The sequence below is a fragment of the Eumetopias jubatus genome, unplaced genomic scaffold (assembly GCF_037043125.1).
Source record: "Eumetopias jubatus isolate StellerSeaLion01/CBP00866 unplaced genomic scaffold, mEumJub1_p1.0 scaffold_13, whole genome shotgun sequence".
In the NCBI taxonomy this organism is placed as follows: Eukaryota; Metazoa; Chordata; class Mammalia; order Carnivora; family Otariidae; genus Eumetopias; species Eumetopias jubatus.
In genome coordinates, this window is record NW_028274819.1 from 76,962,547 (window position 1) to 76,978,597 (window position 16,051).

Consider the following 16,051-nt stretch of genomic DNA (forward strand, 5'->3'; position numbering starts at 1 on the left):
ATACATGATTATCACTTTTTTTAAATCTTCTAATTAAGACATGTCTCAAAATACCCAGAAAATTGGGTAGTGGCATTTTGTAGTTAAACTTACTAATAAATTCGAGAATTACAGAGTATCTCCCCAAAATTGGATAACTACTTTTACTAATGTAAGATTATCATTCAGTACCAGTATACCATACACAATACAATATAAACCATACACAATACTAAAACTAAGTTAAACTCATATGGTTCAGAAAATAATTTAGACTATTTCAGTCACTCAAAGATACTGTGACTATCAGCCATAATAATTCAGTATTAAAAATATAAAATAACTTCAATTGCTTAATATCTCTGGCTTGGTATATAAAGTATCAGATTCTGAACCAAGAAAATAAAACCACTTCTAAAAGTACCTCACAGAATCCAAAGGGGGTAAAAAACAAAGTTTTAACATTAAATTATTCATATTACAGTTGAGCAAGCACCTACTATTTGCAAAGCACTATGCTAGCTACCATCATTCAAAAATTAAATCAAATCCCTTCTTCTCAGAAGCATAAAACTTAAAGGCCAAGTTGGAATAGTACCATGGCGGGGACGGGGGTGGGGTGGGGTGGTCCTCTACTTGGACTACTAGGGTCTTTTTCTACCCAATGATTTCAAAATCAGAACCAGTCACATATCTACTGGAGAAATAGTCCATGTTTTTCATGCACAAAACCCGTATGTGCATTTAGTTAATTTTTTCAATAATAGTAACGGATTCATTACAATTTTATATATACACAGGAAAGCTGCCTGGCCTAAAAGAAGTCACTATGTGATTTAGTGAAGTCTAGAATTGGGAGTCAGGAGATCACTTCTAACATTAATTAGCTCTGTGACTTTGAAGGCAACAAGACCAATCGTCTCTGGCCTTCTAACACATACTATACCTTTGGGTAAGTTATTAAACTTCTCTAGGTCTCTTTCTGCATCTATACAAACATGTAGAGTCCAAAAAGTATCTGGATTGAAGGTACTCACTTTAAGTGCAGATTTTTGGGCCCACTCCCAGTGTTTCAGAATGTCTGCGCTGAAAGCTAGGAAGCTAAATGTCTCCTAAGTATCACAGGTAACTGAAATATGCAGATGGTCCTCAGCCACACTTAAGGTCATCACAAGTCCTAGTCACACCAGATGATCTCTAACGTCCCTAACTGTATAAAAAGATGACACAACTCATTTCAGCACCAAGGTGTTAGGAATTCTGGATCTAGCATAATGTGCAGGCAATAGTAGATGCTAAACAAATACTTATAGAGAGGAACAAAGGGAGGGAGGGAGGAAGGGAGGAGGCTAGCTAGCTAACTGGTCATATTTCTGGCTAAGAAACATACAAAATGGAAGTAAAATTAAAATTGAGTAAAACATCAGCAGCCAAAGAGCAAAGACCTCAGTCTCTACATACATTCAATTTTAAATATAACATGAGCCATTGTCAAACAGCAAACTACTAAAGAGAAAAAGGGAAAAAAACAGTACACAGAAGCCAAAAGAATTTTAATGGAAAATTACTGGTGACTAAAACATAGCAACTGTTTACTCCGGGTAGAAGAGAACACAGAATTTTAAGGACTGGGACTTGGAATTGGGACTAAAGTTTGAAGTTACTGGTTACTCAAAGGCATAACTTTCATTTGGGATAAAAGTATATGGATTCCAGAAATATTGGTGACAATATTAACTTTTGTCCATTTTTTTTAATTCCATTTTCCCATTCACTTACATTATAATTTTTGAGATGTTTTATCTTCACTTCTGATGATCTTCAAATGTCAATGGCTCTTAACACATTAACTGTAAACAAACACACAAAGGAACTTAGGGGAATTCAGATACTTAAGGAACCCTACAGTAAAGTATTCTAAGTTATTCTGTAAAGCCTCCAGGGGAGGGAGCGGGGGGAGGAGGCTTTGGTACCATGTTTACCTGCTTCATAATGTATCCAATGTTCAAAATGTAATATCGTTCTAATGACAATGTCCTCTTAATCATCAAGCAAAGAAAAAAAAAATCATCCTATCTTCTGTCAGAAGCAAAAAACATTCATAGTCAGAGAAAATTCTCTCCAAATATGGACACTCTGAACTCACCGATGTATTGTGTATACATTAGCCTTTTCCTGCTCATCAGTGCAGCCAATCAAAGAAACTCATTTCCTTGCCACTACCACCCAATCATCCTGCCCTGGGACCGCCCCTCTTTTGGGTCTAGACCTAGAACATGGTTTGGGCCTAGACCTAGGTCTTCAGGCATGATCAGGTCTTTACAAAGACCCTGACATTAAACAGACTTGGGTCCAAATGTCAAACTGCTCTCCCTAATCTTCGGTTTTTTCCTCTGTAAAATGGAAACAATAATACTGTTTATTTTATATAATTATGATGATAATATGAGAAAATGTATACTAAGGGATTTAGCACCATGCCCAGCAAGCACTCAAAAATGTTAAGTGCCATTATTTATATTAGTATTAACAACCACAACAATATTATTTTACTTCTAGAACAACTGTCTACCACTTGAAAAGCAAAGTTTATCCTAGGTGTTTCTATTTTTACATACTGCCTTTGGTTATAATGGAAGAATATTATCCAATACCAGTAACAGAGGACATCTGTATCATATAAAATTTTATTTTTGACCTTGCTGGGCATCCTGCTTAGCTCAAGAAAATTAAGGCTTGAAATCACTAGTCTGTCTTCAGCCAAAGTTATTATTCCTTTTGCTAACACACAACCTTCTAACAAAGTCCTACTTGCAGTGATCTGTAAAGGCAATTTTGCTAGGAAAGGAGATGGGTATATTTAAAAGGCATATAACTCATGCCTTTTAAATCCTCTGAGCCCAGAGAACAATGCCCTACCAATCCAGAGGAACCTTCTCTACCCTCTTCTACCCACTTCCAAATGATTAAACACCTATGTTTGACATTACATGCTTAAAATATTAATATTTAAGTTCAGAAACAAAAATGCATAAACATGGATTTCTCTGAATTTTCAAGTTTTAAGGTCAAAGATACAAAAGCACACAAAACATATTGCAAAAGCATTCATAAACTAACATGGTCCCAAATGGCCAGTTTTATTTCCCCTATGGAGACCAAACCTTTAGAAATGAAATGAGAGAAAACACCTAAGTGGAAACCTGAGGCAATATTTTTGGGGGGAGATAAAACACATGGACACGAGGCTGGGAAGCAAACTGGAAACAGCAGAAGAGTAAGCAGTGTCGGCCACCATCCTCATTACCACCACTACTTTACCATGCAATTCCTTGAGCTCTTCAAATGAAGTAAAAAATGAAATAGCACGGCTGATCATTCTTCATTTGATTTCCATCTACCTTTCACTTAAAAGTTGACAATTATGAAATGTACCCCTTTTATGTTATGATCCCAGGTTAGGATTACAAAAATCTGGCCCAAGATAATACACACAAAAAAGTATAAAGTTAAAAAACTTGAGTTTAGAGTGTTCCAAGATACAGTTTTCTTTTCTGGCCTGCTACAATACATCATGTCTCTCAGCGTATTTTCTACTTTGGTCACCGCTCTTGCAAGTCTCAGAATGTCTCTGCCCTAAGTGAAGTATTGTTGACTTTAATGGGAAAATGTCTTCCTTGCTAAAATGATTCATTTATGCTATGCAGAAGCTGCTGTCTCCAATACCCATTTTCTACTATTTCTATTGGAAAGAACCTCCAATTTTTAGCTCAGCACAGGCTTCCCAGAAGAGACTACACACCCTAGCCTTCCCTTGTGGTTAGGTATGGCCATGGAACCATGTTCTGGCCAACTGGATGTAAGCTTAAAAGATTATATATAACCTCAAAAAAATATCCCTTAAGAAAGAGAACATGCCTTTCTTCTTCCCTTCATCCTTCCTTCTGACTACAATAAATGCAATGGTTAGAGTTCCAACAGCAATTTTGGTTCATGAGGTAACACTGCAATAAAGAGACTGTGTTCTTGGTACTTCAGGTCCACTATATCAGATCAGTATCTGATCAGTACCTAAAATCATCTGTTTTAGGCCACAGTTAGTTTGGATTTTCTGTTATAATCTGTTAAACTTAAACCCTAACTTTAAAAAAATAAGAGGAATTTTCCAAGTATCAGTATTTAGGGTTTTTGAAGTATCTAGTTCAAAAGGTACTTTAAAAGTGAATTCTTGACGAACCATGAGAGACGATGGACTCTGAAAAACAAACTGAGGGTTCTAGAGAGGAGGAGGGTGGGGAGATCGGTTAGCCTGGTGATGGGTATTCAAGGGGGCACGTTCTGCATGGAGCACTGGGTGTTATGCACAAACAATGAATCATGGAACACTTCATCAAAAACTAATGATGTAATATATGGTGATTAACATAACAATAAAAAAATAAAAATTAAAAAAATGTGAATTCTTACTATACTGAAAACATAGCATCTGCCCTTACCTAATGTAGGCTAAAAAGTATTTAAAGAGCCCAAGAGCTAATCTCATCCAGTAAGAGCCTTTGAAAAGTCATCAGCGATGCCTGCCATGGTAAGTACCAGGTGCGTAGTGGGGGAAGAACTATGAAGGTGGCACATTCGTTGTCTATAGTGACAGCAGGACTGGCACATACACAGAAGCACAGTAAGAGGGACCGCACAACTAGTTTTGTGTAATAAAATTATAGGAAAGGGAACGGAGATTATTATTTTCATTAAGAGGGCATCGTCTCTAGTCCCTTTGATTTTAATAATTTTGTACCAATCTTTTTTTTTTTGATAGTTCCATTTTTAACCTGACTTCCTGTGGGAAGCAGGCTTATAAAATCACTGCCTATCCTTAACTATCAACTCTCAATAGTTTTTAGTCCTATCCACAGATTTAACTAATTCAAACAATGGGACAAAGATAGCAAGTGCTTTACCTATTCAAAACTAATTTTCTTCAAAAGAAAAAGTACTCTACTAAAATCTAAAGAATTTCCACTGGTCAAGTCCTGATTCACATGCAAACTTTGGCCCTAGAGATTTTGAATACAATAGCATGAACTTGGCAGCTTTACAAAATAAACTTAACTGATTTCTGGACATCTGTATCTGGGTTATTTCCTTCCCTTGGGCGTAATCCAGACTTCATTCGTTCAGGTGATGGCTTCCTGGAATTACTTATTTATATTTTTTTCAATTTATGTTACCACTAATGGATTTCACCAAGGACCTTTTTCTTTTTTTAAGATTTATTTATTTGGGAGAGAGAGAACATGCATGCGCAAGTTGGAGAGAGGCAGAGGGAGAGAGAGAATCTCCAGCAGACTCCCTGCTGAGCACGGAGCCCCTTGCAGGGCTCAATCTCATGACCCTGAGATCATGACCCGAGCTGAAACCAGGAGTTGGACACTCAACCGACTTAGCCACCCAGGCACCCCAAGGACCTATTTTTAAGAAAAGACCTAAAACATGTATTCCTGATGTGTTACTCATAGCTGAGAAAGAAAAAAACCTCAGGCAATTTCCTAAAAATCAGATGTCATAAATCCCTAAAGAGATGACTTTTACCTTTCACTACTTCAATCAATATTTCTACAAAAATGCTTTCAAGTAATAGGCTTATGGTAGCGGGAACACAGACCTTAACTTAGTTTGTTTCAACAAATATTGATGGAGTTACTAGAAAACAATTAGCAAAAGACCTAAGGCAGTGGTTCTCAAACTCTAGTTTTAGTTTAGGATCACCTGCAGGACTTGCTTAAACAAACTGCAGGCCCCACTGCCAGAGTGTTTTATCCAATTACATCTGAGGTAGGACCAGGGAATCTGTATTTTTTTTTTTTTAAGATTTTATTTATTTGAGAGAGAGAGAATGAGAGATAGAGAGCACGAGAGGGAAGAGGGTCAGAGGGAGAAGCAGACTCCCTGCTGAGCAGGGAGCCCGATGTGGGACTCGATCCTGGGACTCCAGGATCATGACCTGAGCCGAAGGCAGTCGCTTAACCAACTGAGCCACCCAGGCGCCCCGGGAATCTGTATTTTTAACAAATCCCCAAAGGATGCTGATGCTACTGATCTGGGAACTACTGATCGACATTAATAGAAGACTACTGATGACAGCATAAAGAGGAAAGAAAAAAACACATATAGGGCCCAATCTCAATTTTAGTACACTTGTATACTTTTGACTAGTAATTAATCTTTTTAAATTGTCTTTCAGAAAAAAATCTATACAGTAATTACTGAAGTTCACAATAATATTGGATCTTATCTGACAGAACTTTAAAGTACTTCTGGGTCCTGGAATAATGAAATACAAAATAAGTAAGTATGTCCAATGTCTGACACAAGGTTTAATTATATTGCCAAGGTTGGAAGCTCAACCTGCAAGTTTCACTTAGTTCCATAACTAGTTTCTACCACTAATCCTGGCCAGATGCCTCAGAAGACATGCCAAGAGTCAGTGGGTAAGAGTGTGTGATTGGACACAAATCTATCACCACTACTGGAAAACAACCCCAAAACACATTTCCTACCAACATATCAGCTCTAAGTGAACTTGAGGCTGAAACTAGAGATGAAATCTTACAAAAAATGTGTTTCAGAAATCTTAAAAACTCTTCTCCCTTTTCAAACTATAAGTACCATCAAAATTCATGGAAACAACCAGAATTTGCTGTTTTCAGATGATGATAATTTTAAAGGAAGACATGTAACTTAAAAATGTAATTAGTTGAAGACTACTTTTCTGAGTATATTCAATGTACCATACTTTGATTTTTTTTATCTAAGTTAAATGTAAGTATATACATATAAATATGTAAATATAAATGCTAATGAATTTATAGACTAGAAATCAACTGATAAACCAAAATAATCTGAGACAAACAACTGGTGCCCAGAATAACTAGAGTATATGAGGGTATATAAAAGATGAAAGAAACAGATATTAAATAAAATGACAAGATAAGTTAGACAGAAAGAGACCAAAATAATCAAGAGTAGCAGATGGAAAAGCAGGTAGGTTAAAGGAACACAATGTTGTGAAAATATATGACTGGGCACAGAAAAGATAATGTAGCCAATAAAATCAGCTCAGCGTGTCAAGAGGCTTCATGCAAGAATAACTTTAGCTTGAACTTGAAGTTGTATCTTTACTGGCCAAATTCAACCTAAGAAAATCCTTTGTAATCCTTTGAATGGAGACAGCAAATAAGGAGCAGTGAACATTCAACATTTCTTTATTCAAACATTTACTAGACACCTATTTGGCATTAGATATAATAGCATGTGATTATGCATAATAAAAAATAATCAAAGAAACCCACTCAGGCAGTGCATTTTATAACAGTGTACAAACAAAAAATGGAAAGCCAGACTAAGAAGGCAGAAATAATATCAATATAGCGACAAATCCTGCTGTATAACTTATACAATTCTAAGGCTCAGGCCTACCCTAGCTATCATATGTAGCCTACAGTACTGTTTTATCTATATCCTGTATAAATCATACTTAGGTCAAGAATCAGAGCAAGGGCAACAAGAATTAAATTATGGAATGCAGCCAGATTATCAGGGTGCTGAAGTGAACTTTTTCACAACTCTCTGGGGCTGGACACATTGAATAATGGACAACACAGGATATACAAGAGCTGCTGAACAGCTCATTGAAGTAGACTAATACCAAGCAAGATTCACCAAAGAAAACTGCATTTTTTTAAGGATGAAGAATGACATAACTACAGCTGACTAGGAAACTGCTATCCGGCTATCATATAAAAAAATTAAATCACTCCTTTGTGGCCAAAAGCATCAAGCCTATGATGACCCAAAAGGCAAAGCCAAAAGCAGTAGCAGCTCTGAGACGACCACATATATAGGTAGACAGATAGACAGACATATCAAGACTCAACATACATCTGAAAATTGTATCTATTTGAGAGAGAGAGAGTGCGCACGCCTGGAGGAGGAGCAGAGGGAGAGAGAGAGAGAATCTCAAGCAGACTCTGCAATGAGCACAGAGCCCGACTCCAGGCTCAATCCCACAACACCGAGATCATGATCTGAGCTGAAACCAAGAGTCGGACACTCAACTGACTGAGCCACTGAGGCGCCCCAAGACTCAGCATACATTTAGTGTGAACTACAGATCCCACAAGAGCCTGTCACCCAACTTCAATGGAGTGTGTCATTTTCAAAAAAACAATGGGCAACCAGAAGGATTAGTGTAAAATTTTTCAGATTTATATTCTTCCTATTTCCCAGAAAAACATAAAAAACTTACAAATTAACACATTTAAATATAATATTTAAACTGAATTCATCTAATAGAAGTACTTGAAGAAATTAGATAGGCGTTTATTACCAACTTCAGTTACAAATCTGACTGAAGTCTTTTTGCTAATTTGAAGAGAAACATGCAGTAACATAGTTTGCATTTTCAAACAAATAGGAAGCACACTTTTTTTTGAACAATTTTTCCTGGAGCTAAACTCAGCAGAAATTTATGTCAATCTAGTCTGTAAAAGACATATGGAACACACTGAACATATTAACTATTATTGTATGGGAGGTATCAAAACAAATTCACATGGCAATTTCCTAATTGAAAAAGTGAAAATTTGAAATTGAAAATGTCCTAATTGTAAAAAACAGAAAGCATAAAAATAAACTATTTAAGGGCAACATTTCTGCAAAAGGCTGAGACAATACAGTCCAAACATAGATATTCTGCTTTATCATAGACTATCAAAGTAAAAACTTAAACAATTGGATAGCCACTTAGCATAGCTATTATAATCATGGTTGTCTACCCTGCCTCTGTATCAGAATCATCTACAATTGATTGTTTGCCTAGATTAAGTTTAAATTTAAGCTAACAAGCATCTACAATGCAGCTATTCTATACTGTTGATCAACCAGGTGTAATGATTCATAAAATAAAAGACATGAAAAAATTTAGCAGGGTGAATTCTACATAGCAGACATTCAATAAATGTAATTTTTTCTACCTTCCAAAGGAAAGGAGAAAGCTGTCATTTTCCTATGGAAAGTAGATCATACTTATGTTTTTGCCCAGAGAGGACGAGGCTAACATATTCTAGTCCAAACTCTTTCAAGGAGTTAGTTTCCTCAAATTCATATATCAGTAACATAATTTTTTAATTAAGAATTAGAATGCATATATAAACTTTAAAGTTACTGGGCTTTCTTTGGGGGGGAATTAAATGTACTTAAATGGCACAATTAGGTACATTAATTTGTAATAAATTTATTTATTTAGTATAATTTCAAAATCCGTAAAGGGATTTTGTATAATTTCAAAAATCCATAAAGGGAATATCTTAGTAGTTAAGAATGCATCTTAATCATTATTGTCATTGAGAAAGAATGATAGAACTTTAGACTGCCAAGGGACCTTACAGGTTTTCTAGATCAACTTCTTTATTTTGAAAGATGAGAAAACTGCGGACTAGAAAGGTTAAATGATACAAGCCAAGAAGCTAGCAGAGCCAAGGACTTTTAAGAGTCTGAGCCTTCTAACTTCCAGTACATTCTTCATTCTAACAGACTATGCTGCCTCCTGTGGTTCTAAATCCTCTTGCTTGGGTGAGATTACTGGTTGCTTCACTTGTTTTCTTTACATTCTATTCTGAACCATAGCTGCCATTTGTAACTTTCCTATAAAATTACAATTTTCCAACCTGTTTTCTGCATAATTTTATGAGTGAGAATGTAAATCCTCCACTTCCTAAATTTCAGAGTAATAAACATAAAATTTTTTAAATGTACGGTAAATATGATTGAATGCAAAGAAAAATTCTTCTCTCCTGGATAATTACATCTACAGATTCAAAAAAAAAAATTTATTGAGCACCTCTGACATGCAGGGTCTCTGTTAAATGCTCGGGGCAAGAAGATAAGTAAGATATGGTCCTTGTCCTACAGTAGCTTAATTAAAAGGAGAAAAGTCAATTAAACCAACAATTACACTGTTTGTTAAGAACTCTGAAAAAGGTGTGGGCAGGTTGCTATGAGTGCTTTAGAGAATCTAATTTATAATGATGAAATCAGCTAATAATTTCCCATAAAGTCTGAACAGTAATAGGAAAACATAGCTGTGTCACCCATATTTAGTGGAGTCCCAAATAAATTAAGAGAAAGAAACTTCAATTTATTCAGAGGAAAATGAAATGTTTTCACACAGATTAGTATCCAATAACTCTCTAATAATAATTAGACTGTTTTTTGATGGGAAAGAACCGATTTCATTGTGGCTACATAACAAACACAGGTCTTCTATTATTTCTTCCTAAAATTTTAAATCACTATTTTAAAACCAAAGGGAAAATATTCATCTAAAACATGTCTAGTTAATATTCACAACAGCTGTCTACAAAATTGCATACTAAAGTACTTCTCAAAATTCCAGGAAAAAAAAAAATCCCATCTGGAACAAGAGAAATAACCAGGAGAACTGGTAGCCCAAGAAGGAAGAAAACTACCACTCATTACTCACTCCGGGTTAAGGGCTGCTCAGATTCCTAGATAATGACTTTCAGCTGCAAGATTTAGAAAAGACGTACAGTAGGCATTTTTATTTACATTTTTAAAACGAAATGGGGGAAGGGGTCAGAGTATAGGGAAAATCATTAAACAGATAAGGAAGTAAAGTGATGGAAAAAAGAGGAAAGGATGGGCAAGAATCCCAAAATCAAAGAAACATGGACAGATGGAAGAAAGACTGGAGAATGGTTTGGAAAAGAGTAAAGGCAGGCAGAGAGGAAATGAGGGGTGGTGGCTGGGGGAAGGGCGGTCCAAAAAAATAATTCAAGAGGGAATGAGAAACAAGACAAACTAATGAACTGGGGCTCCCTCAACCAGGGATAAAAAGAGATCGTTATACGTAGAGTCACAGATAAAGCAGCAGTGAGTTTTAACCTCCCTTTTCCCCAGCCTCTAAACCCCAAAGAGGGAGGAAGAAGTGGTTCCCAAGTCCAAGGAAAGGAATTTCGGCGCAGCCTTCGGGAAGCAAGCCCAAGAGTTGGGGCACCATCCAGCGGGTCCCCGGCCCCTCTCCATCCCTCTCGGGCGCTGGGCGGGGCCCTGGGCATCCTGGTTACCTGGACAGGGAGTCCACGCTGGGCGGCCGTGCTGCGGCCGGCTGGGAGCCAAGACTCTCGCAGCTCGAGCTCTTCTCCATGGCGCGGCGGGGGCAGCGGGAGGGAAAGGCTGAAGGGACCTCCGCGGCTGCGGGGCGGGAGGAGCGGAGGGCGGAGTGCGCCGGGCAGGGGCCGCGGTCAGGCCCGCGCCGGCCCGGGAGGGAGACCGGAAGCGGCCATGTTCCCCCAGACTGCACCGCGCCCAGGGATGGCCGAGGAGCGGGAGGACCCCGCGGCTCCCCTCCGACTCCAGCCCCGACGCGCTGCGCTCGCTACGTGCGCTCGCTGCGTACCGCGCGCTTCTTCTGGGCTGGGAAGGGGAAGTGGCCCTTCCCGCGGTGAGAGGGTACCTTGAGGCTGGGGGAGATGAGGACCCCTTGGGAGGAAGGGGAAATTTTAGAAATAAGAGAGAAGAGTAAGGGAATACTAGGGGCGAGGATCATAGGGATGGGGATGATTGAGACAGGAATGGTGGAGAAGACGGGGTAGTAAAGGCGTGCGGGCGAACAGTAGGATGAAGGGGCGGAGAGGACGGGGGGGTGCACGAAGAGAGGAAGAGAACATAGGGGCACACAAAGGGTGAGGGTACTAGAGATGGCAAAGTGTTCACCAGATTTGGGGCTGAAAATAATAATTAAATGATTAATAATTAAATAGTGATTAAAGGTTGCTTTAGCCAATCAGACACGAATTCAAGTCCTGCCCCTGCCGGTCGCTTGCAGTGTAACCCAAGATATTGAACATCAGCTTCCTTATCTGTAAAATAGGAAAAATAATAACTTCACAGATTAGATAAATTAATACATATAAAATGCTTTAAAAATTTTTGGCGCATAGTAAGCACTCAAATATTAGCTGTTAGCATTACTACCTACTTCATAAGTGTTGTTAGGATGTGATGTATTAATGCATATAAACGGTTTCTAAAACAACTTCAAAAAATGGTAGCTATAGGGCAGGAATACATAGGAAGGGGGCAGAGAAGTGATTGGTATGGGAAAGGTAGTAGAGAAAGTACAGGACATTTAGGAAAAAAATTAATGCTTTTTTTTATTTTTATTGTTATGTTAATCACCATACATTACATCATTAGTTTTTGATGTAGTGTTCCATGATTCATTGTTTGTGCATAACAACCAGTGCTCCACGCAGAATGTGCCTTCTTTAACACCCATCACCAGGCTAACCCATCCTCCCGCCCTCTCCCCTCTAGAACCCTCAGTTTGTTTTTCAGAGTCCATAGTCTCATGGTTCATCTCCCCCTCCGAGTTCCCCTCCCTTCATTCTTCCCCTGCTATCTTCTTCTTCTTCTTCTTCTTCTTTTCTTCTTCTTTTTCTTCTTCTTCTCCTTCTTCTTCTTCTTCTTCTTCTTCTTCTTCTTCTTCTTCTTAACATATATTGTATTATTTGTTTCAGAGGTACAGATCTGTGATTCAACTCCTATCTTCACTCTACCACCTTCCCAGTATTGTAGAAAGGGCACTAGAAAAGCAGAAATTTTCAAACTATGACTTGGATTAAGTCTGTGTGGTCTGGAAGGGTGCAGGGGCAAAGCACTTTGGCATTAGTCCATTGTACACCCAAGGAGGTATGGAAGAGGAAAATGGGATCTGATAAATATGCAAAGAGAATTAGACACATACACTATTGTATGTGGTGATGTTGGATAGGGGACAAACAAGCAATCTTTCCCTGCCCTCTCAAATTCCCCTGCAGAGCAGGAAGGGAGGGTAGAGAGATAGAACTGTGATAAGAGAATAGGAACTGGGTGAAGGGGAAATGCTTCTGCTGGTTATTTTCTGTTATGGAAGACACAGGAAGGACAAAAGAAGGAAAGCATAAAGGGATTTTTCTGGTTGAGACTGAATCACAGTTACCTCGTGTGAAGTATAAAATGATGCAAGGATTATTTCTGTAAAAAAAATAACAATGAATCATTTAAAAAACCTTCCCTGCTAGGATAAATAGAATTATGTTCATTTAAACTAGATTTAATGTATACTGACAACTGATGTTTTAAGCAAATCTTAAAGTATAGGGCCAGTGAAGTATTAACTTGAAGTACATTCCCCAAAAGAACAACCTAACCTAGTTGTGTTCAGCATACTTATTAAAATAAAATGTTGGGTTGTTTTTTTTTTAAAGATTTTATTTATTTGACAGAGACACAGCGAGAGAGGGAACACAAGCAGGGGGAGTGGGAGAGGGAGAAACAGGCTTCCTGTGGAGCAGGGAGCCCTATGCCGGGCACGATCCCAGGACTCTGGGATCATGACCTGAGCTGAAGGCAGATGCTTAGTGACTGAGCCACCCAGGCGTCCCTAAAATAAAATGTTTTTAAGCACTTTAAAAGCCTTTGCCTTTTTATTCCATTCTCTAGCTTGGCAAGGATAGGATGGCAGCTGATAGTTTTTATTTATATAATTTTTAAAGAGGACTTTAACTGTACTCCTCTAATAGGCAAAGAAAATAGGCAGAAACACTTAACAAGCATAAACATCTACGATGATTCATAGAAGAATTTGCTTATTGATTCCTAGTTTCTACCTGCCTTCCAAAATGCTGACTCACTGTCACTTGATACTTTGACATAGATTTTGCTAAGCTAAGTTTGGTGAAGACTGATGAGGAAGATCCAAGCTCTCTCTACAGCCCAGTTGTTTCTAGGACTGTGTTAATAGAGCACTTGAAACCGCCTGCCTGATGATGTAACAATTTGTATATGAATCTATCTGGTGATTAATAAAGAACAATAATGCAGGGTGTCTGGCTGGTTCAGTTGGTAGAGCGTGCGACTCTTGGTTTCAGGGTTGTGAGTTCGAGCCCCACTTTGGGGTGAGATTACTTAAAAATAAAAATCTAAAAAAGAAAAAAATAATGTTAGTGTAGAGATTTTAGAACCAGACAAATCTGAATTGGGATCTGACTCTGTCACATGATTTCAATTAAGTTGCTTCTCCAACACTGCTTTCTCATCTCTAAAATGGGAATAAAAATATCCACATAAAAGGATTGTTTTTCCCTATACAGAGTTGGTTTTGCAGAAGGATCTCAGTCAATGGATCTGTTGCTATTATTATGTGTTCTTCCTCTGATCTTACGTTTTACTTCTAAATATTAAAGCAGTGATTTCTGAGAATGAATAACAAGCAAAGAATACTTTAATTTCAGCTGAAAGTTAAATTAGTGCTTAATTCTTTTTCTGACATGTTGGTTGCTGTGTCATATACCCAAGAGAAATCACCTTGATTAGGACTTTGCACCTCAGTTTTCTTGTCTTTTTTTTTTTTTAAAGATTTTATTTATTTATTTGACAGAGAGAGACACAACGAGAGAGGGAACACAAGCAGTGGGAGTGGGAGAAGGAGAAGCAGGCTTCCCACCGAGCAGGGAGCCCGATTCAGGGCTCGATCCCAGGGCCCTGGGATCATGACCTGAGCCGAAGGCAGACACTTAACGACCGAGCCACCCAGGCGTCCCAGTTTTCTTGTCTTTTAACAGAACACTTTAGCTTATCCCAGGTCTTCAGGAACTATTGCTAATGTTAAATTACAGCATAGGTTCATCTTGTAGCCGGGGTGCAGGTGTGCAAGAGCACCTGGCTCCAGGGATCCCAAACAGACCAGGTTCAGCCACTCCCAGCTTACAAAATCCAAAGGCAGAGAAACTAGTAGTGGTGAAACAAGAAAGGAATTTATTACAGTGAGGTCAACGCTGGGAAAACAGCAGACTATCCTCTCGACTATCTCAAAGTGCTGAAAATACTTCCAGGTTTATATAAGGAAAAATGGGAACAAAGTTGGTGGGTATGTGCAGGTGGGCAGTAAAGTAAATTGATCATTATCTTGGAGTCAGTCATGGACCATGGGCGGAGTCTTGCTGGCTCTGGACAGTACTTACTGCTTAAGTGGGTAGTTTCTGTTCCCAGTCCAGGGATGCTTTGCCCACAGGGTCTTTTGCCTGAGTTAAGAAATATGCTGGAAAGAGGAACTTAATCAATTAAAAGGTATAGACTGAGGTCAAAATGGAGGTAGTTGAAGTCCTCTTTCAATCTCTCCTATTAAATGGTTAACTTAAGACCTTCCCAAAAGTAATTTTTTTATTTGAAATCTGGGCCAGTGTTTCTCAAATGATCTGTGGGAAGAACAAGTGTTTTGTTTTTAATTTCCAAGCTGTCATCAACCAATGTTTTTTTAAAATAGAAGAATTAATTACTAAATAAATGAAACTTAAACAAAACCTGAAGGCATGCAATATGCAAGGCCAATTTTTTTTCTTATAAGTAATGGATCTAAAATGACTTCATGAAAGTTACATGAAGGTTCCTTAGCACATATTCTCAATTCTGCTCTCATCTCATCATGGACAGGCAATAAATAGTTCATGTACAGGCACTGATTGGTAAACCACAATTTGAATAGCACTGACTTGGATCTATAGGTTGTTGCCTATCAGCTTATCAAAGGGTGTTTATTAGACAATCTGAAGCAGAATAAGAAAATAAACTTCTCTTATGATAGTAAAATGGTGGTTAGGAATGGACAAGTAGAGGGAAAATTCTCTTAAACACACATGCCAGAAATATAATCCTTAGATCAAGCAAGCATAATTCTTTTTTTTTTTTTTTTTTCAGAGAGAGAGAGTGTTGGGGAGAGGGGACCTAAACAGAGAGAAAGGGGAAATCTTACTCAGGCTCCATGCCCAGCACAGAGCCAGACCCTGAGATCATGACCTGAGACACCAAAATCAAGAGTTGGATGCTTAACCAACTGAACCACCCAGGCACACCCCTGCCCCCAACACAGGGTTTGAACCATTGACCCTGAGATGGAGACCTGAGCCAAGATCAAGAGTCAGATACTTAACTGACTGAGCCACCTAGGTACCCC

The 16,051-nt window shown here is 38.4% G+C and overlaps 1 protein-coding gene across 2 annotated transcripts in view; it reads right to left on the reverse strand.

The window, feature by feature from the left end:
• MTMR2 (myotubularin related protein 2) overlaps positions 1-11,417 on the reverse strand; it is a 114,364-nt gene extending 102,947 nt beyond the window's left edge. Inside the window, exons 1-2 of one of the 2 annotated variants that reach the window (XM_028119650.2) lie at positions 11,124-11,208; positions 1,759-1,829 (exon numbers count right to left, since the gene is read on the reverse strand). Coding sequence is in view for 1 of the 2 variants with exons in the window: in XM_028119649.2 (XP_027975450.1) it covers positions 11,124-11,203 (80 nt within the window). In the remaining variant the exon portion in view is untranslated. Of the gene's footprint in view, positions 1-1,758; positions 1,830-11,123 lie in introns of both variants that reach the window. The other variant, XM_028119649.2, reaches the window with a different exon arrangement.
• Between the last annotated feature and the right edge of the window lie 4,634 nt (positions 11,418-16,051).